Source organism: Taudactylus pleione, unplaced genomic scaffold, assembly GCF_031769625.1.
Source record: "Taudactylus pleione unplaced genomic scaffold, aTauple2 ptg000652l, whole genome shotgun sequence".
NCBI classification, from domain to species: Eukaryota; Metazoa; Chordata; class Amphibia; order Anura; family Myobatrachidae; genus Taudactylus; species Taudactylus pleione.
In genome coordinates, this window is record NW_028285054.1 from 3,060,714 (window position 1) to 3,082,226 (window position 21,513).

Here is a 21,513-nt window from a genome sequence, read left to right on the forward strand (position 1 = left end):
ATTAGAAATCCCCCTGATCTCCCATCATCAACAAGGTTATAGCCAAGGTACAATACAAAATGGAGGCCTTTGGTGTCCCAGACTCTACCTCAGCCTCTTGTCCTATCATCATTTGGCACAAATTAGTAATGTAAGGAATACTCTATGGTTAATCCTCCAAATAACATCTCTGACCCCTCACTCATTACTGAAATTGCATTTCAATACACTTACACAGGATTCATGGATTGTAATGTTTGGATGTATGGGACATAAACATCTCATATTTTAGCACAGTTATAACTTTGGCCTGTTCCCCCCCCTGTAACCACATTTTCCAGAGTTATTATACTTCTTCCCTCTTTTTGTTTTGTTGTCTTCGGTATCCTCAAAACTTTGAGAGGTTTATCAATAAACAATATTGATAATAAAGATGAATAAATCCTATTTTATGGCTGAATACATATTGATCCAAATTAATATGAACACTGGGGGAAATTACTAAATGGCTGAAATACACTATGAGAATTACAGTAATTACTAATTACCAATGACCATGTGATTACTAGTTTATGCTCCATCTGAGAGCTGCACTCTCTGCCTTATATCTATGTAGACATTATTAATATAATATTAGGTAATATATTTTATATAAGAATCATGATTGATGTAAATACATTGCTGACGTATGAAATTTTGAATCAGATCAAGAGAAGGATACAATCTCTGATTTATATAGTTATTAGTTCTTAACAGGACCTTAATTGCATTTGAAACCTCATTAATTATCATCATTTGGGGATAAGGATACAAAGTCTTATGACAAAACAGTGATTTAGAAGCAAAGTTACACATATGTTTGTCACACAAAGGGGCAGAGTAAATTACACGCAGTCGCTGTCGCATCGGACTCCGGCAGCTCCGCGCGGTAACTCATAGTAACTGATTTCTGTTTGCAGCCTATGGAGGTGCGAGTAGAAATCCGCTACTGTAAACATCTGGAAGATTCCAATTAATGTCCTTATAGTAAAACAGTCCACGTGTTATTGGCGTTTTCTTAGAGTGCAGCTTCCCATTGAGATTTCTATCACCACCAAAATCTCCATTGATAGATAATTCTAGTAAAGAAATATAGGAGCGCACACTGTAGTGAAGTTGAAAGTTTAATAATAATAATAAAAAAAATCATAAAAACGTACATTGAGGTAAACATTAATGAACTCACAAAAAAGCCTGATAGCCCTGTGGATTGCCCGTCACTACAGATACTGCTGTTTAACCGCTTTCAGCAGCCGCCGTCAGCGCAATAGATGTGTCGCTACGGAGTCCTCACATACAGTGCTGTACACATATATATATATATATATATATATATATAAGTAGCTGTGTTCCCAGGACGGCACTCCTATCTTTTAAACCACCACATAACAAACCCACTGTGACTGAGTGGTATATATATATATATATATATATATATATATATATATATATATATATATATATATATATATATATATATATATATATATATATATATATATATATATAAATATACCTTTCTGGTGATCATTTGAAATAAGACGCCAAAGACAACAGACATCCAAAAATATTCTTTATTTATATAGATCATTAAAAATATATAGGTAAAACATACATTGAGTGTCATTTTCACATATAATGAACTGTGCCCTGTGAAGTTCAACACAGAGGGAAAAAAAACCACAATATAAAAAAATAAATATAAAATACACAGCCCAAGTCACAACATGTAAAAATAATATTTCTGTTAGGTGCACTCCAAACATTTCATAAGTACAGATGTGAAAATGTCTCAGATAGTAACAATATAAGACGAGTAAATTGAGCTGTCAACAATTTCAAATAGTATCCAATACTCATAAAGGAGATACATATAGCCATAGACAATGCTACAAAGAGCAATAAGGCTTTCTGTACATATGTTCATTCACATTCGGTTACTCTGCATCTCTTAATAAATGATTATGGGTGGGGTACATGCCGCCACTCACCAAAAGCATAACAGCGTTTAGTAATACCGTATAATTAAAGCAGATAACACAGGACATCTCTCGGTAAGGAATAGTCCTTTGCGATAGAAGGATGTCTGTGTTTAGGACCCGGGAGTCACGCGCCATAGTGGATGCTGGGAGGGTTACTTTTGGATCCCCCTCAGGGTGAAATGCAAACAGAAGCCCATAGGCTTCTATCAGGTAACGCCATAAAAAGATGGTGTTGCCCCCAGCATCCAAGCTCCGGGAATCTATAACATTCCAGGGCTTGGTGCATATATGGAAAGCGGCCAAACCTCCAAAAATTTAATTCTTCCGTGGTATGACTGCAAAATATGCTTTCATGTATCCCGTCCCCTAGGTAATAAACTCTGTAAGGAGATGGAATTATGTATATATGTGCTATACATTGTATGGTCTGTTCTCCTTTGTATGTTCTGATGTAACATGACACCAGAATAGCAAGTTGGGAATATAAGTAATTCCGCTATGAGCCAATATGGACTGCATGCCATTTAGTAGGAGACAATGCCTGATCCTGAGACTTTAACGTACATCACAACCGATGTGATTTCTGCCGCACAATCTCTATTTCTAGGGACGTTTGTTTCCGATTTCTGGGGGTCTATTGTACACAGCGAAGGCTTCTCCTTCCTAGTAATGGGAATTAGAACTTGCTAAAGTGCCAGTGAAAACCGTATTGAAGCTCCCCAAATTCTATAGAAGGGAGTGGGGTCAAACATGAGGGGTATATTCCTGGTTTTGACGGTGACAGGGAAGCTCACAGTGGGGTTTCTTTCCAGCTAAATTAAAATCATAAAATGCTAAAAGGGTGACAAATGTAACCTAGTTATTGTAAAGCAGATATTCATTCTTATTGAATATAATATTAAAAAGCAGCTTGTGTCATGCACCATAAAATGAGAGATTTCTACAGTTTGTTACAGAGTTTCCCATATGGCATGGAAATAAGGATAAGCCGTATAGATGTTACAGTAATCGGGTATCTTCTGTCACAATGAGCCCCATCCACTGTGTACCATGAGAACTTACCTGTAACTACTTCTAACTGCGGGGTGTTGCCTGGCAAAACATCCAACGGATCACGTCATAAGGGTGACAGCCAAAAATACAGCAAGAAGCGCCCATGGCCTATTTGGGAACTTCCAAAACTACAGTAACATAAGTCATCATGTAATTCAACTTTTTGACGCTGTCGCTTTGGGAATAGGAAGCAAAAGATAATTACGGACATTTATACTGTTGTTTTAAACAGAGTGAACAAAAGCTATTTTGTTGCAAAATAATTACTTGAAAGGCACAAATCCACATGAACGGTGATAAACTTCCCTATACAAAGGGCACAATCAATAGTTTTTGTTTGCTTTTGTACAGCGTGTTAGCTTGGTTTACGTTCACCATTAGTAAAAGTTACTTTTACTTGGTAGGCAGAAAAATAAAATACCATGCAAATAAGAATAAAAAAATTAGTCCAAATATGTACCTATATAAGCCTTGTGGCTACTGTCTGGTTTAGGAGAAGGAGTCTAGAAATCTCTACATGACACAGAACAGTCACAGCAACACGTTGTAAAAGGAGACGTTACAGGGTCATCACCCTTTAATACTCTTCTGGTTATTTTAACAAATAAGAGGACGAATGTGAAAAATATTAGTGTCTCTTTAATAGTGTCACTTGCTGATCTATCTTTATCCATAAAACATGTGGCACACAGATTGCCAGAGACTGATTTTCACGTACGTGGGTTGATCACATCATTTGCGCCACCGATTGTCAGTCCAACTGTATATAGCAGGAGCTAGCTATTCACTGCGATGTCATCTCTGTGTGACGCACTGTACACAAATAAGAAAGTCATTAATAAGGGGATGAATGGGCAAAACAGCAAAAAAAAATGTACAAGAAAAAAAGGTTATTCATTACAATTACTCTGCAAATGATTAATATCATAACAGTCAGAAAGACTAAATCAAACTTGATTAGGGAGTAAGAACAAATGCGTAAACACAGAAAACTCCCCGTGGATCTAGAATTCAGCCCTGGTGTCATTACGTTAGTAGCAGCCCTTTAACTGGCAGCACAGGTGATCAGTGCTCATGTGACTAGCCCTCAGCGCTTACAGTGTCTGCTTTATGCAGGTAGATGGGTTCTCTAAGCACTGGGTATTGCAGTACAGGGTTACACAAAGCTGTGCCGCCATATATGAGAGATTATTTATTTTCTCAACAATTATCGTGAACCATTTCAATTGAGAAGGAGGAGTATATTATTTCATCAAATATGCTAAATCGATAATCAAAGTCACGGGCTGTGCGCCTATTGTTTATCAACGTCTGTCTTTCTTTTTTTCAACGTAATATAAATCCAAGAGGAAAAAAGAAGATAGTACATTGTCCGCAAGTATACAATGAGCGAACAGGAGAAATAACATCTCTTTCTCTAAGGACTCTATTTACTAAGCAGTGTTAGGAGACAGAGTGAAAAGTGATAAGGTGCCAGCCAATCAGCTCCCAACTGTCATTTTTCAAACACAGCCTGTGAGATGACAGTTAGGAGCTGATTGGCAGGCACCTTATCACTTTTCACTCTGTCTCCTAACACTGCTTAGTAACTAGACCCCTAAGTCTTTTGTATTGTGCACATTCCTGAAAGTGGCTGAAGGGAAATTCCTCTCTTTGGAGGAATGGGATTGAAATAATGGCGGATGTTTAGTCACCGGTTCAAATACCGACAGCGGATGCCCGACAAGATGAAGATCACGACTGGGGCAGGTAAGTACCATAACCCACCCCTGCCCCCGCTCTCCCCCTTAACCCTCCCTTAGTGGTGCCTAACCCTAACCTCCCCCCTAGTGCCTAACCCTAATCTCTCCCTGGGGGTGCCAAACGCCCCCTTCCCCCTCCAGCAAACCTAACCCCGCTAGACTCCCTAATCCCCCCAGCCCGCAGCTAACGCTAGGGGTGCCCCGGACTTACCTTCGTTCGGTGCTGGCGTCCTTGGCGTTCTGGAATAGGGATTAAGATAGGCGTCGGTATTTCGATGCCTATCTTAAATACCTTGCCAGGATTCCGATGTCGTGATTGAGACTGGCAGGCTTGCGGCCGCCGGTCTCATAACTATATCCCTTTTAAGTATGTGCTCTGTATATAGGCAAGTTCTGAGTACAAATCTCTGCAGCTATAAAGGTTTCTGTAATAGATGCTATATAGAAGGACTAAGCAAGTCCTCCTACCAGCTCTTAATGATAACGCTTCCACCCACCTTTCAAGTGTAACGTGAGCGTTCTGCGAGACGGAGGAAGCTCTCAGGCTGCCGACACTGCCATGGTAAGATCTTCTCCCTCGGGCTGAGGGGGCATCTTGGATCTCCCCGACACCCTGTAAGATATAAAGATAAGGAATGGTTAGTGTATGTCAGGACAGTACGAGCAAATCATCTGTAAATTACTGATTAAACACAAGGTTATGAAGAGAGGATGGAAGTACAGATGTATGTGGGAGGGTGGGCACAGTTCTGTGATTGCAAGATATCACCCTACGACCAGTGTAATCCCTGTGTGACAGATATGGGGAGGCTGTGTCGGCAAATATTGAAACTGGGACATTTAAGGGTTGATTCAAGTAAGTTTAAGGTACCCGTGTAGAAACGTTTCTAAGATAATGCAGTAAGAAATATTGATTATTTTTGCCCAAATGATTTGTTATTTGCTGTAAATCCCAGAAATGTGCACAGCTGCACAATATGAGTGAGGTTCTAGCAGAAGCTAGCAGCTAATTCATACTGCCCCCTAGAGGTCAGTGCAGTCTGTGCAGCAGGAGCGTTTAGCATACAGGCGTATCACATTTTGTGAGAATCACAAATTTGCCAAGAAAACCGTTGATGAACTACAGCTACAATGGTGGTCATGTATATCATCAACTTCAAAGCTGAAGGAAGCCATTAGTGTACTCTCATTTATTCTAAATGAATGAGTGTATTGTATTCTGAGCCTTAAGCACACTACACAATGTGTACCCAGAACGACATCGCGGGCGATGGTACCCTGCATGCGGCAGTACATACACACTTGCCGATGCCGGGTCAGACGGTGGGAAGCTAAGTGTCATGGTGCATTCTGATTCTGCAGCATGGCATAGTTAGCGACATACCCCGGCGGCCCTGCAGTAGGGTCGACAGGCGATGACGCTAGCGCGCATATCATTATTATACACTAGACGATGTATCAGATAGGTTGCTCTGATCCGCTGGATTGAACATCATATCGTCTAGTGTGTCCCCCAGCTTTAGACTATCTGATATTACATCTACACCATTATTCATTTCTAGAATTTCACTACACTGTAATATTAAAAAACAAGCGAGAAAGGGAGCAGGTGCTGTGTGACAGCGAGGCAGAAAACGTAGGGCTCCATTTACAAATAAATATGTCCTGCTATGTTATTTAGCGTTACCGCTCAGCTTTTGGTTTGTTGTTTTTTACTGGAATTTATTAATGGTTTGATCACCGGCGAGCGGTAACGTAAAAATCCTGTCAGGCTGGTTTTTTCTCTCCAAACAGCGCTGATGAATGGAAGTTCTATATATTTCTTTACTGTAATGGGCGCACGTGCCCGCCGGCTGCAGTGTGAGGGTGGAAGGGGATGCTGGCTGCTGTGGGAAGGAGGGAGGGAGGAAAAGGGGGGGGCAAGCCGGCTGCTGAGACCTGGATGCTGGCCAACAGAACCACAGCACTCGTGAGCGCAGTTTAGCAGAAGCATGAGGCTGGAGAGTTTCAATTAAGACAACGAGCGGTAAGTGAGAAATACCGCTCGTTGTTCAATAGTATCACGCTGCTATTTCTTAGAGAGACATGAAATTAAATAGCGCTGCCTAAAAACCGCAATATCTGTCATGATAAATACCTCTGGCTATAATTAACATACACAACGAGTTTGTAATGATTCAAACTCGTTAGTAAATGGAGCTCTTAGACGGCCAAGTAGCAAGGCAGGGGCCTGAGGCGGTCCAAGTAGCAAGGCAGGGGCCTGAGGCGGTCCAAGTAGCAAGGCAGGGGCCTGAGGCGGGCCAAGTAGCAAGGCAGGGGCCTGAGGCGGGCCAAGTAGCAAGGCAGGGGCCTGAGGCGGGCCAAGTAGCAAGGCAGGGGCCTGAGGCGGGCCAAGTAGCAAGGCAGGGGCCTGAGGCGGGCCAAGTAGCAAGGCAGGGGCCTGAGGCGGGCCAAGTAGCAAGGCAGGGGCCTGAGGCGGGCCAAGTAGCAAGGCAGGGGCCTGAGGCGGGCCAAGAAGCAAGGCAGGGGCCTGAGGCGGGCCAAGAAGCAAGGCAGGGGCCTGAGGCGGGCCAAGAAGCAAGGCAGGGGCCTGAGGCGGGCCAAGTAGCAAGGCAGGGGCCTGAGGCGGGCCAAGTAGCAAGGCAGGGGCCTGAGGCGGGCCAAGTAGCAAGGCAGGGGCCTGAGGCGGGCCAAGTAGCAAGGCAGGGGCCTGAGGCGGGCCAGGTAGCAAGGCAGGGGCCTGAGGCGGGCCAGGTAGCAAGGCAGGGGCCTGAGGCGGGCCAGGTAGCAAGGCAGGGGCCTGAGGCGGGCCAGGTAGCAAGGCAGGGGCCTGAGGCGGGCCAGGTAGCAAGGCAGGGGCCTGAGGCGGGCCAGGTAGCAAGGCAGGGGCCTGAGGCGGGCCAAGTAGCAAAGCAGGGGCCTGAGGTGGACCAGACTTTGCCATTGCAGTCCAGGTTTTAAGGACATCCATGCTTGAGTCCAGATCGTTAAATCAAATTGACTGGTGTACTAATTACGACACCTGTGCTCAAGCATGGCTATCCTTAAAACCTGGATTATAATGGCTGAGTTTGAGATTCACAGATGCATCTTAAAATTTAGAGCAAGAAAACCAGTTTTCATCTCCATTACCATGTGCAATGATAATTGTAGCGCTGTTGTAACTGGTCTTTGAATTTTGAAAGGTATCCTTGCCAAAAGGAAGGGGCCTGAGGCGGGCCAAGTAGCAAGGCAGGGGCCTGAGGCGGGCCAGGTAGCAAGGCAGGGGCCTGAGGCGGGCCAGGTAGCAAGGCAGGGGCCTGAGGCGGGCCAGGTAGCAAGGCAGGGGCCTGAGGCGTAGCAAGGCAGGGGCCTGAGGCGTAGCAAGGCAGGGGCCTGAGGCGTAGCAAGGCAGGGGCCTGAGGCGGGCCAAGTAGCAAGGCAGGGGCCTGAGGCGGGCCAAGTAGCAAGGCAGGGGCCTGAGGCGGGCCAAGTAGCAAGGCAGGGGCCTGAGGCGGGCCAAGTAGCAAGGCAGGGGCCTGAGGCGGGCCAAGTAGCAAGGCAGGGGCCTGAGGCGGGCCAAGTAGCAAGGCAGGGGCCTGAGGCGGGCCAAGTAGCAAGGCAGGGGCCTGAGGCGGGCCAAGTAGCAAGGCAGGGGCCTGAGGCGGGCCAAGAAGCAAGGCAGGGGCCTGAGGCGGGCCAAGTAGCAAGGCAGGGGCCTGAGGCGGGCCAGGTAGCAAGGCAGGGGCCTTAGGCGGGCCAGGTAGCAAGGCAGGGGCCTGAGGCGGGCCAGGTAGCAAGGCAGGGGCCTGAGGCGGGCCAAGTAGCAAGGCAGGGGCCTGAGGCGGGCCAAGTAGCAAGGCAGGGGCCTGAGGTGGACCAGACTTTGCCATTGCAGTCCAGGTTTTAAGGACATCCATGCTTGAGTCCAGATCGTTAAATCAAATTGACTGGTGTACTAATTACGACACCTGTGCTCAAGCATGGCTATCCTTAAAACCTGGATTATAATGGCTGAGTTTGAGATTCACAGATGCATCTTAAAATTTAGAGCAAGAAAACCAGTTTTCATCTCCATTACCATGTGCAATGATAATTGTAGCGCTGTTGTAACTGGTCTTTGAATTTTGAAAGGTATCCTTGCCAAAAGGAAGGGGCCTGAGGCGGGCCAAGTAGCAAGGCAGGGGCCTGAGGCGGGCCAGGTAGCAAGGCAGGGGCCTGAGGCGTAGCAAGGCAGGGGCCTGAGGCGTAGCAAGGCAGGGGCCTGAGGCGTAGCAAGGCAGGGGCCTGAGGCGTAGCAAGGCAGGGGCCTGAGGCGTAGCAAGGCAGGGGCCTGAGGCGTAGCAAGGCAGGGGCCTGAGGCGTAGCAAGGCAGGGGCCTGAGGCGTAGCAAGGCAGGGGCCTGAGGCGTAGCAAGGCAGGGGCCTGAGGCGTAGCAAGGCAGGGGCCTGAGGCGTAGCAAGGCAGGGGCCTGAGGCGTAGCAAGGCAGGGGCCTGAGGCGTAGCAAGGCAGGGGCCTGAGGCGTAGCAAGGCAGGGGCCTGAGGCGTAGCAAGGCAGGGGCCTGAGGCGTAGCAAGGCAGGGGCCTGAGGCGTAGCAAGGCAGGGGCCTGAGGCGTAGCAAGGCAGGGGCCTGAGGCGTAGCAAGGCAGGGGCCTGAGGCGTAGCAAGGCAGGGGCCTGAGGCGTAGCAAGGCAGGGGCCTGAGGCGTAGCAAGGCAGGGGCCTGAGGCGTAGCAAGGCAGGGGCCTGAGGCGTAGCAAGGCAGGGGCCTGAGGCGTAGCAAGGCAGGGGCCTGAGGCGTAGCAAGGCAGGGGCCTGAGGCGTAGCAAGGCAAGGGCCTGAGGCGTAGCAAGGCAAGGGCCTGAGGCGTAGCAAGGCAAGGGCCTGAGGCGTAGCAAGGCAAGGGCCTGAGGCGTAGCAAGGCAAGGGCCTGAGGCGTAGCAAGGCAAGGGCCTGAGGCGTAGCAAGGCAAGGGCCTGAGGCGTAGCAAGGCAAGGGCCTGAGGCAGATCAGACTCTGCCATTGCAGTCCAGGTTTTAAGGACATCCATGCTTGAGTCCACATCGTTAAATCAAATTGACTGGTGTACTAATTAAGACACCTGTGCTCAACCATGGCTATTCTTAAAACCTGGATTGTAATGGCTGAGTTTGAGATTCACAGATGCTTCTTAAAATTTAGAGCAAGAAAACCAGTTTTCATCTCCATTACCATGTGCAATAATAATGGTAGCGCTGTTGCAACTGGTCTCTGAATTATGAAAGGTATCTTTGACAACAGTAAAGCAGATTAAACCAGTTACTAAACTTGAATATTAAGCAGGATCTATATAGCATGTCTTTAATGACAGGGAATGTTTTCACTGGTGAGCTGTAGGGATATGTAGCTTAGAGAGATAGATGGGTAGGATGAAATCCAAAAGGACTTTTGAAGCAGAGTGAAATAAAGTAGAGTGGTGGTTCTGGCTACAAGTTGTGTTGTATACATACAAATATAACAGATTTAGGTCATGTGCACACAGGCATCAATCACTTTCATCTCTTCTCTGTTCAATTGCAGACCTCCAAATTAAAAGTTACACACAAAAAGCACCATGCATCTTTAGAGAAAAATGATCTCATTCCAAGATTATTCCTGCCCTCAATCGACCGCACAAAAACACAGCAGAGGAGCGATGGAAAAATATATTAACACCCGTGTGCACAGGCTTATATACACATATATATGGTTAGCATTACTGCCTTACAGCACTGAGGTCTTGGGTTCAAATCCCACTAGGGCCCTAACTGTGTGGAGTTTGTATATTTTCCCTGTGCTTACGTTCGTTTCCTCCCACAATCCAAAAATATACTGGTAGGTTAGTTGGCTACTGACAAAAACAACAACCCTAGTGTGTGTGTATATGTACATGTAGTAGGGAATATAAAGTGTAAGCTCCACTGGGGCAGGGACTGATGTGAATGGCTAAAAATTATCTGTACAGCGCTGCTGAATATGCGTATGCCATAATAGCTGGTAATAAATAACGTAGAAGACCACTTTGTCTTGCCTTGATTTGTATATGTCTAATAATTTCCTTTATATAAGGCAAATCCTTGCTTGGGACATATTTTTCCAGCATTTTGTCAAAGTCCGGATGGGACATCAGATAGTGAAGCATCTTTCGGCCATAGAACCTGCAATAAAAAACACATTAGTGGAAAGAGGTGTTACGTTACGCTAAATAAAAAAGACCGGATAATTAAAAGAACACAATAAAAACTGTGGGCAGTTCTACCCCAGCACTGCCTGTGCTCAATGTTTTATACACATTAGCACATCGGAATGAGCATGCCAGAATGAAGGGTGTGAGATATTTTGTTGACATGCATGACATGTTGACTTTGACCATGTCGACATGATTAGAATGTTGCCAAAACATCCCTGGTGGTCTAGTGGTAGTACAGGGGTGTCCTGCTGCTCCAGCGGCGTCTTCCAGGTCCGGTGGCGATGTCCCGATGACTTTCGGCGGATCCTGCTACTGGCGGAGAGTATGGCTAACCCTAACCCCTAATCCATATCACCTAATGCTTAACAAACCCATAGCCTAACTCTAACCCTTCACTTAGTGCCTTACCCTAGCCACTAGATGAGCAACCTACATGTTCTCGGAGACAGATCAAGGCAATTATACGGCTTGTCATATTTTGTCTTTTAAATTACTGCAGCTTTAAATCTAGCAGCCAATATCTGACGGCTGCCTGCAACTTGCAGGCCATTGCATTTACCCCATAGCCGAAATGTATTGTGATGTTCGGGTTTGGTCCACACATAACAGAGCAATTCCTATAAATGTGGGTAAGAAGGAAAGTAGTGTTAGTCTCTACAGATTCCTCGCTATCCTGGATGTCTAGTACCCGGGGAACTGCCCTCACAGATGCATCCATCTGATGTCGTGCAGAGTCCTCTTCAATCTGCCAGGAATCCTCACAGTCATATACCTCTACTACATCACCCACTTAGGAGGAGCACTTAGAATGTGACTGTCCGTAGGACTGGATCGAGACACAACTAAGGAGTTTGCCTAACTTAGCCAGTGAGGAGATCCCAGCATGCCTTGCCACAGTTTTAGCTTGGCCACCTCTATTAGATGAGAAGCGACCTCTTTAGGTGTGCGCGACAACGGACTGCCCAACCCGCAAGTTGCCTAGGTCTGCGCCCATCACCCACAGGGTCTAGCACATCAGCAGCCACTGCCCCAGAGGATGGCGCCCTCTCTCCCCATCCTCAAATTGTGCCTATGCTCTGCAGCCTCGCAGACCATGAGTTCCACCAGAAGCCAATGGTTGCTTTCTTCCAATAACAAGCACCGGGAGTGAGGAGGCACTTGGCTGCTTACGGTACTTACAGTCTGAGGCAGATGCACTTGGCTGTTGGCATGGTAGCAGCGCAAGACAGCCTGATCCCTACCAGAGATGCCAGAAATGGTCCCAGGAGACATCCCACGTTGGCAGTGGGTTACAGAAGCTTGTACTGAGACAGTAGTGAGATTGTCTGCTATATGTAACTGGTGCAGCAGTCAATGCAAATAGGTGGGAAATAAAAATAAAAACACAACATCTCATGCAGCCTAACCTAAAAACTTCCCTGAATCCCCTGAAGGATGGGAGTTCTGAGAGGTAGAAGCATAACAGACTTTCTATACCCTATGGACTGGTGTCCCCCATGAGGAAGAGAGAAATACCAGGATAGAGAGAGAGAGAATGAGAGCAGAAGACAATTAGCGGAATACTAACCTGGTTTCCTGAGAACTATCCTGTGCAAATTTTGTTATAGCAGGAAGAGTTCTATCTGTGATGTCCTTTATCCCAGACAAAATCCGCCCTGGTCCCATCCTCTCCACCAAATCACACATGTGCTGTGCCGTACATTTTTTGACCGCGCTGTTCAAGTGGCTACAGGTAAAACATGAACCCAAATAATCACAAACCAGACAAAGTACCAACAACTAAACATAAAAAAAATTATAAAAGTGTAGAAAATTTTTTTTTTTTACAGAATAAACGTTAAAGGTTACCCAGTGTAACGTTACCTGAGCCCTCCATTTATGAGGGAGGTGAGAGCTCGCACTGGTGTGACATTCTGTACCATTGCATCAAGGGCCTTGTCCACATCCTCACGCATGAAGAGATTTGATTCCCCCGCCTTGGATAGAAGGACACGTACACAATTGTCTAGTTCGTTGTCCATGTTCTTCTTCAGATGTGTGAACATGTCCCCTAAACAGCCAATTGCTGCTCGGGAAACACTGGAGCGCAAGTTCTTCACCTAAATAAAAGAATAAAATATAAATAACTTAAAAAGGTTTTTTACTACAAACGGAACAAAACACAGAAATTCATGCCAGGTTTCTTTCATTTGGGGGATGGGGGGGGGGCAGAGGACGGACGGATTTTGATTAAAAGTAGAAAGCCCCTTCCCCCAGTAACTGCCTAGAAATGGCAGTAGCTCCCTAATCACTTGCTGGACAGGTAGTCCCAGGGGAGATGATTTATCCCCCTGGGACCGTCATGGTAGAGAGTGCTTCAAATTGGAAGCCACTCCCCTGGTATCAGGCCACTCCTACACAGCTTCTAGGGGCTGCAGCTGAAGCAGTCCCTCAAAGCCGGCCTGCTTGTTGATTTGTGCATGTGTGGGATTACATTTACAGACCCCACTCCCGGCCAGACAAGGTAGGATTTGCCGCTGGGGAGCAGTGTTTTGCCTGTTAATTTACAGCCGAGCAGTTTCCATACGTTTAAGACTCTGTCTTAGCGATTTAATTCCAATAGGTGGCAGCAGCTCACATGTGAAGACCCATAGATACAGATAAACACAGAAAGGATCTTCTAGAAGAGTCTAGAAGCTTTATGACTGACTACATCTCCAGAAAGAGTGATTAAGAAAATGTTAGTGTGAACGTGCAGGATCTGCATTACATGAAAAATTAAAAATTACTAAAAAAGATGCATCTAGGAGCAGGGCCGGATTAACAATGGGGAATGTGGAGCTGAAGCTCCAGCCCCTACCATTAAAATAGGCCCACAGGATCCAGTCAGTGCAGTGCAGACCAGAGAAAAAAACTTTTCTCTGTCACTTCTAACAGCATTCCAATGCTCTGCCAATTCACCTCCCGGCCGGCAGATCCGAAGTCCTGTTAATCACCCCTCCACACTTCCCCCATCAGGAACTGCCCTTAGCGTCGCCTCCATGCAGTCCAAAGCTCCATCTCCGGCCACGCTAAGCTCCGCCCCCTGGTCCGTCCACAGCGGTGTCCCACAAGTTGAACCAGAGCTCTGGTCATGATGCCCCGCCCACTCACCCCCCCAAGCAGCACATCCAAACACCGTCTAACTGAGTTGATAGAGAGGGAGAGAGAGATATATGCTTCCCAATACTGTATAGGGCACTTATAGATCTGCACTGTGTCCTCATGTATCATGTAGGGTCCACATTGAGCCTCATTGTTTTCTCGTGTACTGTAAAGGGTCCCTGTAGAGCAGTATTGTGTCCAACCTTTGTCTCTTGTACTGCATAGTGCAGCCCAGGTATTTTATCACTCGTTATACCCCCTGTACAGTATATAACAGTTTATAGGTCCTCCAAATAGATTTCAAAACTGTACAGTCACTGTGATGCTCTCTGTATGATATGTCAAGTCACTGCGGTGCGTTCTGTATGATATCAGTTACTGGGATGCCCTTTGTACGATATGTCAGTCACTGCGATGCCCTCTGTACGATGTTAGTCACTGCGATGCCCTCTGTACGATGTCAGTCACTGTGATGCCCTCTGTACGATATGTCAGTCACTGCGATGCCCTCTGTACGATATGTCAGTCACTGCGATGCTCTCAGTGCCTGATTCAGAGCCGGACACTCTTTCAGAGCGCTCGCTCTAAATCAGTGCCCGCCTGTTGTATTTTTAGAGCGGCCTCCTGGCCGCTCGCATAGCTGTGGGTAACCACCCACAGCTAGTGCGAGCGGCCAGGATGATGGTCGCGATGGTCAAGACCATCGGACTTGCGACGACACCCTTGTGGTAGGGTCTCGTTGCCGCAAGTCCCAGTGGACTTCTTGCTCTTACAGAGCAAGAAGTCCACCCACTGACATCACTTGTGATGTCAGTGGGGCCGGCACTAGAACGCCATGGGAACGCCTCCGTCTAGGCAGCCACGCCCCCAGCCCGCCCACCAAAGGGGGCGTGCTGTCACTCAACATCGATAGCACGCCCCCTTTGTAGCGAGACCCGGAGCGACGGCGGCTCCGTCGTGCGCATGCGCACTGGGCCAACATCGATCAGCTTGGAGCGCTCGCGGGTCTGAATCAGGCCCCCTGTACGATATGTCAGTCACTGCGATGTGCTCTGTATGTCAGTCACTGTGATGCGCTCTGTACTATATGCCAGTCACTGCGATGCTCTCTGTATGATATCAGTTACTGCGATGCGCTCTGCAATATATGTTGGTAACTGCGATGCACTGTACGATATGTCGGTTACTGCGATGCTCTTTCTTTGATGTCTGACACATCATACAGAGAGCATTGCAGTGACTGACATCAAACAGAGAGCATCGCAGTGACTGACATATCGTATAGAGGGGGTCATTCAGACCCGCTCGTGAGCGTCAGGACGCTCGCAAGCGGGTCGATGTTCCCCCACTGCGCATGCGCACGACGGAGGGAGTTCCGTTGTGCGCATGCACGAGACCCGGCGAGCGACGGGCTCTCCATCGCTCCGGGTCTCGCACCAAAGGGGGCGTGCTGTCGATGTTGATTGACAGCATGCCCCCTTTGGTAGGCGTGCCTGCCAGGCAGAGGCGTTCCCATGGGAACGCCTGCCGTCTGAAGCCGGCCCCAGTGGGAGTGATTTTGGCTCTGATAGAGCCAAAATCACTCCAGGGCTTGCGGCAGCGAGACCCTACCGCAGGGTCTCCGTCGCAAGCCCGATGGTCGCGATGGTCAAGACCATCGCGACCATCATCATGGACGCTCGCATATGCTGTGGGTGCTCACCCACAGCTATGCGAACGTCCAGGAGGACGCTCCACGCTCCATTTTCATGGAGGAGGGCCCTGATTCAGAGCAAGCGCTCTGGTCAGAGTGTTCAGCTCTGAATCAGGCCCAAAGAGCATTGCAGTGACTGTCACTGCGATGCTCTCTGCAATATATGTTGGTCACTGCGATGCTATCTGCCATATATGTTGGTCACTGCAATGCTATCTGCCATATATGTTGGTAACTGCCATGCTCTTATGGGTGAGGTAGTGGCAGCAATACTAAGCCATTAAGTTTTGAGACAGTAGAGCCTGCATGCTCCATTGAAAAGTGTAGATACCTCAGAACCACAGAATAAATGCAGCAGGCGTTGGCACCTTAATGTAATGGCATCTGCATGTGGCTTCCAGGGTGCCTGGAACGGCACCACTAGCACTACTACAGAGCCGCCTCAGCGTCCAGGGCTCTACCTACCGGAGCTGGCATGACGTAATATGGGTGTACTGCCCACAAGCACTGCCCCCTATCACTAGTCACATCAATAGGTCCTTCATGAATTTCAGCTCCAGACCCATGTGGACATTAATCTGGCACGGTCTAGGTGATTGATGGACAATAAGAGCCAGCACAATGTACAGGGTGTTTCACTCGCCACTGGCCCCAAAGATTTTCTTAAAACTTTTAGAGTAATTGACGTTCCAGAGTACGAGCTGCAGCGCAGCCCAAAATTCAAATAGGGGAAGCACACCAACTGCCACCCTCACTGGTTATAGCCTCACTGGCAGTTGGTGTGGCATTCCTATTTGAATTTTGGACTACGCTGCTGACTAGGGTGGGAACAGCTGGCCTGGATGCTAATGGCAAATACTTTCAGCACTTGCTGTGACTTCCTCGCGTTTCTCATAAAACGAGGTACAGTATTGTCTGTGTCACATTTCACTAAATTACGTCAATTACTATAAAAGGTAAAAGAAAAATTTGGGGGCCAATAGCGAGTGATACACCCTGTACTTGTGTTAGGATGACCAGAACAGCTGCCCTTTCCTCACTAATATTAAATACACCGAACAAGTATATACATAAATACTAACTTATTTGGCATTATTGGACTGCTCCCATCTACTGTGTCGCTGGGAGAAGCCTCCACGTGTTGATGGATTGGCACCCAGCTAGACGGCACGGTAAGGAGTATGATCTTATGCGATTGACACTGTTCCTTTCACATGCAATTGGTGGACGGTTGCCTTCCATATTTCCAGCTTGTTTTAATGGGACATTCTCATACCAATGCTATCGTCCATCACATTTTGATGGCAGTGGCGTCAGAAGGGGGGTGCGGGCCGCACCCGGGTGTCACCCGCCGAGGGGTGACACCAAGGTGCAGGCTCCCCCTCAGTGACAGGAGGCGGGTGCTGCACTGTAACATCATGTGCAGCACTCGGCCCCTGTCACAGAGAGTTAGCCTGCACTGCCCGCACCCCCATTGATAACTAAGTACTGTCGGTCTCGGGACGCGAAGCCTCGCCCCCGTTCCCAAGGCCACGCCTCCTCAGTCGTGACCACGCCCCCTTTTCGGCGGAGTGCGCGGCTCCGCCGCGCTCAAGGCATCCCTCCCCGCACCGGGTGTCACCGCAGGGAGGGACGCCACTGGATAATGGTCTACCCTCTAAATAACAAGAGATATGGTAAGAACTTACCTTTGTTATCTCTGTTTCTACGAAGTCCATAGAGTCCACAGGGTTGACCTTGGGGTATAGGTTGGGAACCAAATCCGGGCACCACGCAGTTAAAGCTTTTAGCTCCCAGGATGCACTGGGTCCACTCTCCCTATAACCCCACCCCCAAGCCAGAGGCACCTCAGTTTGTAAGTAGCCAAAGGCCGGAGGAGGAGAGAAAAAGAGAGAGAAAACTGGAACACTCAATAACCATACTCACCGAAATGGGAGACGGAAAACCGGTGACCAGCCACACAGCCCATATGAAGCCAGGTGCGTCAGGGCGGGCGCCCTGTGGACCCTATGGACTTCGTAGAAACAGAGATAACAAAGGTAAGTTCTTACCATATCTCTTGTTTTCTACTTCAGGGTCCATAGGGGGTCCACAGGGTTGACCTTGGGGATGTCCCAAAGCAGTTCAACCAAGGGTGGGGACGCTCCTGTGCTGAGAGGAGAATCCGTCGCCAAAAAGGAAGCATCCTGAGAGGCAAAGGAAACCAATGCCTAGAACCTTAAAAAGGTGTGGACAGAAGACCACGTGGCCACCTAGTAAGGCAAAACAGCCGAGGCGCCACAGCGAGCCGCACACGAGGGTCACATGGCCCGAGAAAAAACAAGCATCAACAACAGGAAGGCCTACCCATGGGTAGGCCCCTGAGGAAGACCTACGAGGCCATCCAAGTCAACATTTGGTTATAGGCCGGCCATCCTTTCCTGTGAAAACCAGAAATCTCAGACCACCAATAAGGAGTCCGATTTCCGTAAGGAACCTGAACGGATCACATAAATCCAAAGAGGCCAGACCACAGTCAATGAGGCCACACCAGCCGAGAGGACTGGGGACAGAATGGCCGTACCATAAGTTCCAGAATAATATGGAACCTGAAAACCACTAAGAAGGAACACAGGGCGAGAGCAATTCCCACCCTGACATGATGCCCTCCAGAAGAGGGAGCCACATGAGAACGCTCCCAATTCAGACACTCTCCTGGTTGATATAAACACCCTGAGAGAAAGAGAGAGCCTAAGCAATAGACCATGTAATGGCTATCACAACCAGCGGTTCCATTGACTGTCCCCGGAGGTAACGAAGAACCACTACTTACTCCCAAGGAGTCCCTAGGGAGGACAAATGGAGGCATAATCAAGAAAACACTCCAAAGGATGAACTGGATACCAGAGTGAAGCAATTCCATATCTTAACCATACTGACAGTGTAGAGATCCGCACTGTCAGGAAGACCAGGCCAAGTGTGAAACCCAAGCCAGCCGGAAGGAATGCCAGAATATCTGGAAATCCTGGACACCGGAGGATTGTATCGACAGGTAAAATACCATAAGATTTATGGCTGCCACAGTTTGTGGTAGGTCCCAGCAAAAGCTGATCCATGTGCTCTAATCATTCCAACGATGACAAAGCCAGGGAAGCCGTAAGACCACTGTAAGGACACAGTCAAAGACAAACGACCCAGGTCCAAGGCAAAACCAAGGACCCTGAGACAACAGGTCCGGGCAGTGAAGCATCAGGGATGGAGTATCGATGTAGAGACTCCGAAGATCCAAGTACCCCTGACATCTGGGGCAATCAGGAGCCACCAGCAGGAAAGCATCTCCGTCTCGATTGAAAACACTTCCAAAGACCTCGAGGAAGAAGGGAGACCGGAGAACACAGGTACACAAAGTGGAAGGACCACTTCACCGACAAAGAGTCGCTGAAGTTTGCTTCAGAATCCCCAGAGCTGAACTGTAACACCCTAGTGTGATAAAGTCAGAAGGCCATGAGGGTCACCTCAGGGGGGCCCCCCCTGCTCACCAGGAGATGAAACCTCTCTTGGGGAAGAGACTAGTCCCCGGGATGCACGTCGTGACGGCTGAGGACTCCCGCTTCCCAATGGAGAGCTCCTGAAAGGAACGCTGCCGAGATGGTCGGGAGGAGACCCTCGGACTATGTCCGAATATGTGACATACCTGTCATTGCCACCCAACGAACAGTGTTGCTAAAAAGGAAGCCACTGTCCTGACCCTGTCGGACTGAACCTTTTCAGGTTCACCGGGAAACAAGAGTTATGCCAGAGTAAGTTAATTGACAGGGTGGAATCGACAGACGTCCAACTGCACTGAAAAGGATTCGGTCCAGACACTGTCCCTAGCAAAGAAAACCCTGGACGAGATGGCCATAGCCACCCGGACAGGGACCGACTTGCCTCCGGAGAGAGCATCATCGTTTGAACAGTTATCCGACAGAAAAAAATCATTCCATCTGGAGATGAGCCAATTATGGAAAGGCCTGGAATGGAACTGAGCCCATTCCACCATGCATCCCAGAGTGTAAAGACATCTGTCGACTGCGCAGACAACCATGTACTCCTAATGGAAGAGAGGAGATTCCGTCTTACGCCAGAAGAATTCTCAGATTCTGAGAATCCAGCAGGGATCCTAGATGAAGAATACCCAGAGAGGGATGCAGGGAGGACTTTTTCCCCGTTGATTAAACGTCTGCACCCTGAAGAAGCCAGAGTCATCCTGACCTGGCCGTAAAGTACCCCGGTGATCCCGCTAAGAGCAGGAGGCCGTCCAGGTACAGGAGCATTGGGATATACTGAACAGAAGAACTGTCAGAAAATCCAAAACGCTGGTAAACCCCTGTGGGGCTGAGGACAGTCCCAACAGGCAGAGCCCGAAAAATTGTAAGTGTTGCTGTGATACAGCAAACCTCAGCCCATGCTGAGGAAAGGTCTCTGTAAGTACCCGTAGGCACTCGTCCTGTATATCCAGTGATACCCTAAAGTCCCCAGGTTCCAAACATCGTATGATGGAGCATAGGGATTTCCTCCTGAGCCCAGGTAGCTTTAGGAACTGGTTCAGGGAATTGAGACAGAGAACAGGCCAAAGAGGACCATTCAGCCACCGCACCAGAAAGAAAACAGAACAACCAGTCCCTCACTGAGATAGTGGGGATGGCCCAATTAGCTCCGCTTACCGCAACAACTGCATAGCTTTCTGGATCTGTAAGGCCCTTGTAAAGAGGGCGTACCCTCCTACCCACGTAGCCGCGGCAACTTGACACTAATACCGGGCGAACTGAGAAAATCGGTATCTCCCAGTTGTAGGCCTGTCCCGTTAGACTGAAGAGATATCCGTAGGTTCAGAAGCAGGATCGGCTGGCAGTCCAGGCCTGCTCGGTACTGGATATGTCGGCCCTTGTAGATGCCGACAGTCTACGAAGAAACAGACCTTTAGGCTGACCGAGAGGACAAAAAAGACTTAACAGACTTAGTCTGAGGCCTTGTAGTGTGCATAGCTGAAAGCGGTAAACTTGTCGTTAGTAATACTGCCAATGTTACTACAATCTTGTCAAGGTCAGGACCAAACAATATCAACCCTAAAGATGGTATCTGCACCTCTGCATTCTCAGAGCGCAGCCATAGGGTATTACGGAGGATACAGTCGCAGCCGGAACTCTGAAAGTTAGGAGACTGGTATCCAATATAGGCATGTCCACCTATGACAACTGCATATATTACATGAGCGACCAAATACATTTGAACCCCCGACGTGTTGGAGGGGAAAAAACGTTACAAATGCATCAACCCAATATGCAATAGTATTAACCAACCATGCTATAGCCATGGTAGGATGGGTAACAACTCCCGAAAGCAAGTATACTGATTTCAGGCAGAGTTACCACCTACGGATCCGAAGAATCCGACCACGCAGGAATGGGAGGCGTAGTAACGTCTGTAATCAGACGAGTAACACGCCCATCCCCCCCAGGAGGGACTTGTGATGACCCTCAGGGAATTTGGGACAGGAGGCCAAACACTGTTGTAACACCTCCTATCTGGCAACAGCCAGAGTCCCGCTATGCGATCCACCCGCTAGTCAGCAACAGGTAACCCGAAGGCACGCAATACTGAGGGTGTATGATACAGGTGCAGGTCAACATTCACTCTAACCAGAATGGACCTGCTACCAGCCCTAAAGCAGGGATAATAATACCTGAAATAGG

At 48.2% G+C, this 21,513-nt stretch overlaps 1 protein-coding gene across 3 annotated transcripts in view; it reads right to left on the reverse strand.

The window, feature by feature from the left end:
- Window positions 1–1,578: 1,578 nt before the first annotated feature.
- The window catches only part of TOGARAM1 (TOG array regulator of axonemal microtubules 1), an 85,934-nt gene continuing 65,999 nt past the window's right edge, over window positions 1,579–21,513 (reverse strand). For all 3 annotated transcript variants that reach the window (XM_088455324.1, XM_088455321.1, XM_088455322.1), the window contains exons 14-18: window positions 12,847–13,082; window positions 12,551–12,709; window positions 10,825–10,951; window positions 5,293–5,408; window positions 1,579–3,866 (exon numbers count right to left, since the gene is read on the reverse strand). In XM_088455324.1, coding sequence (XP_088311450.1) covers window positions 3,830–3,866; window positions 5,293–5,408; window positions 10,825–10,951; window positions 12,551–12,709; window positions 12,847–13,082 — 675 coding nt within the window. In that variant the 3' untranslated portion in view covers window positions 1,579–3,829. The remainder of the gene's footprint in view (window positions 3,867–5,292; window positions 5,409–10,824; window positions 10,952–12,550; window positions 12,710–12,846; window positions 13,083–21,513) is intronic.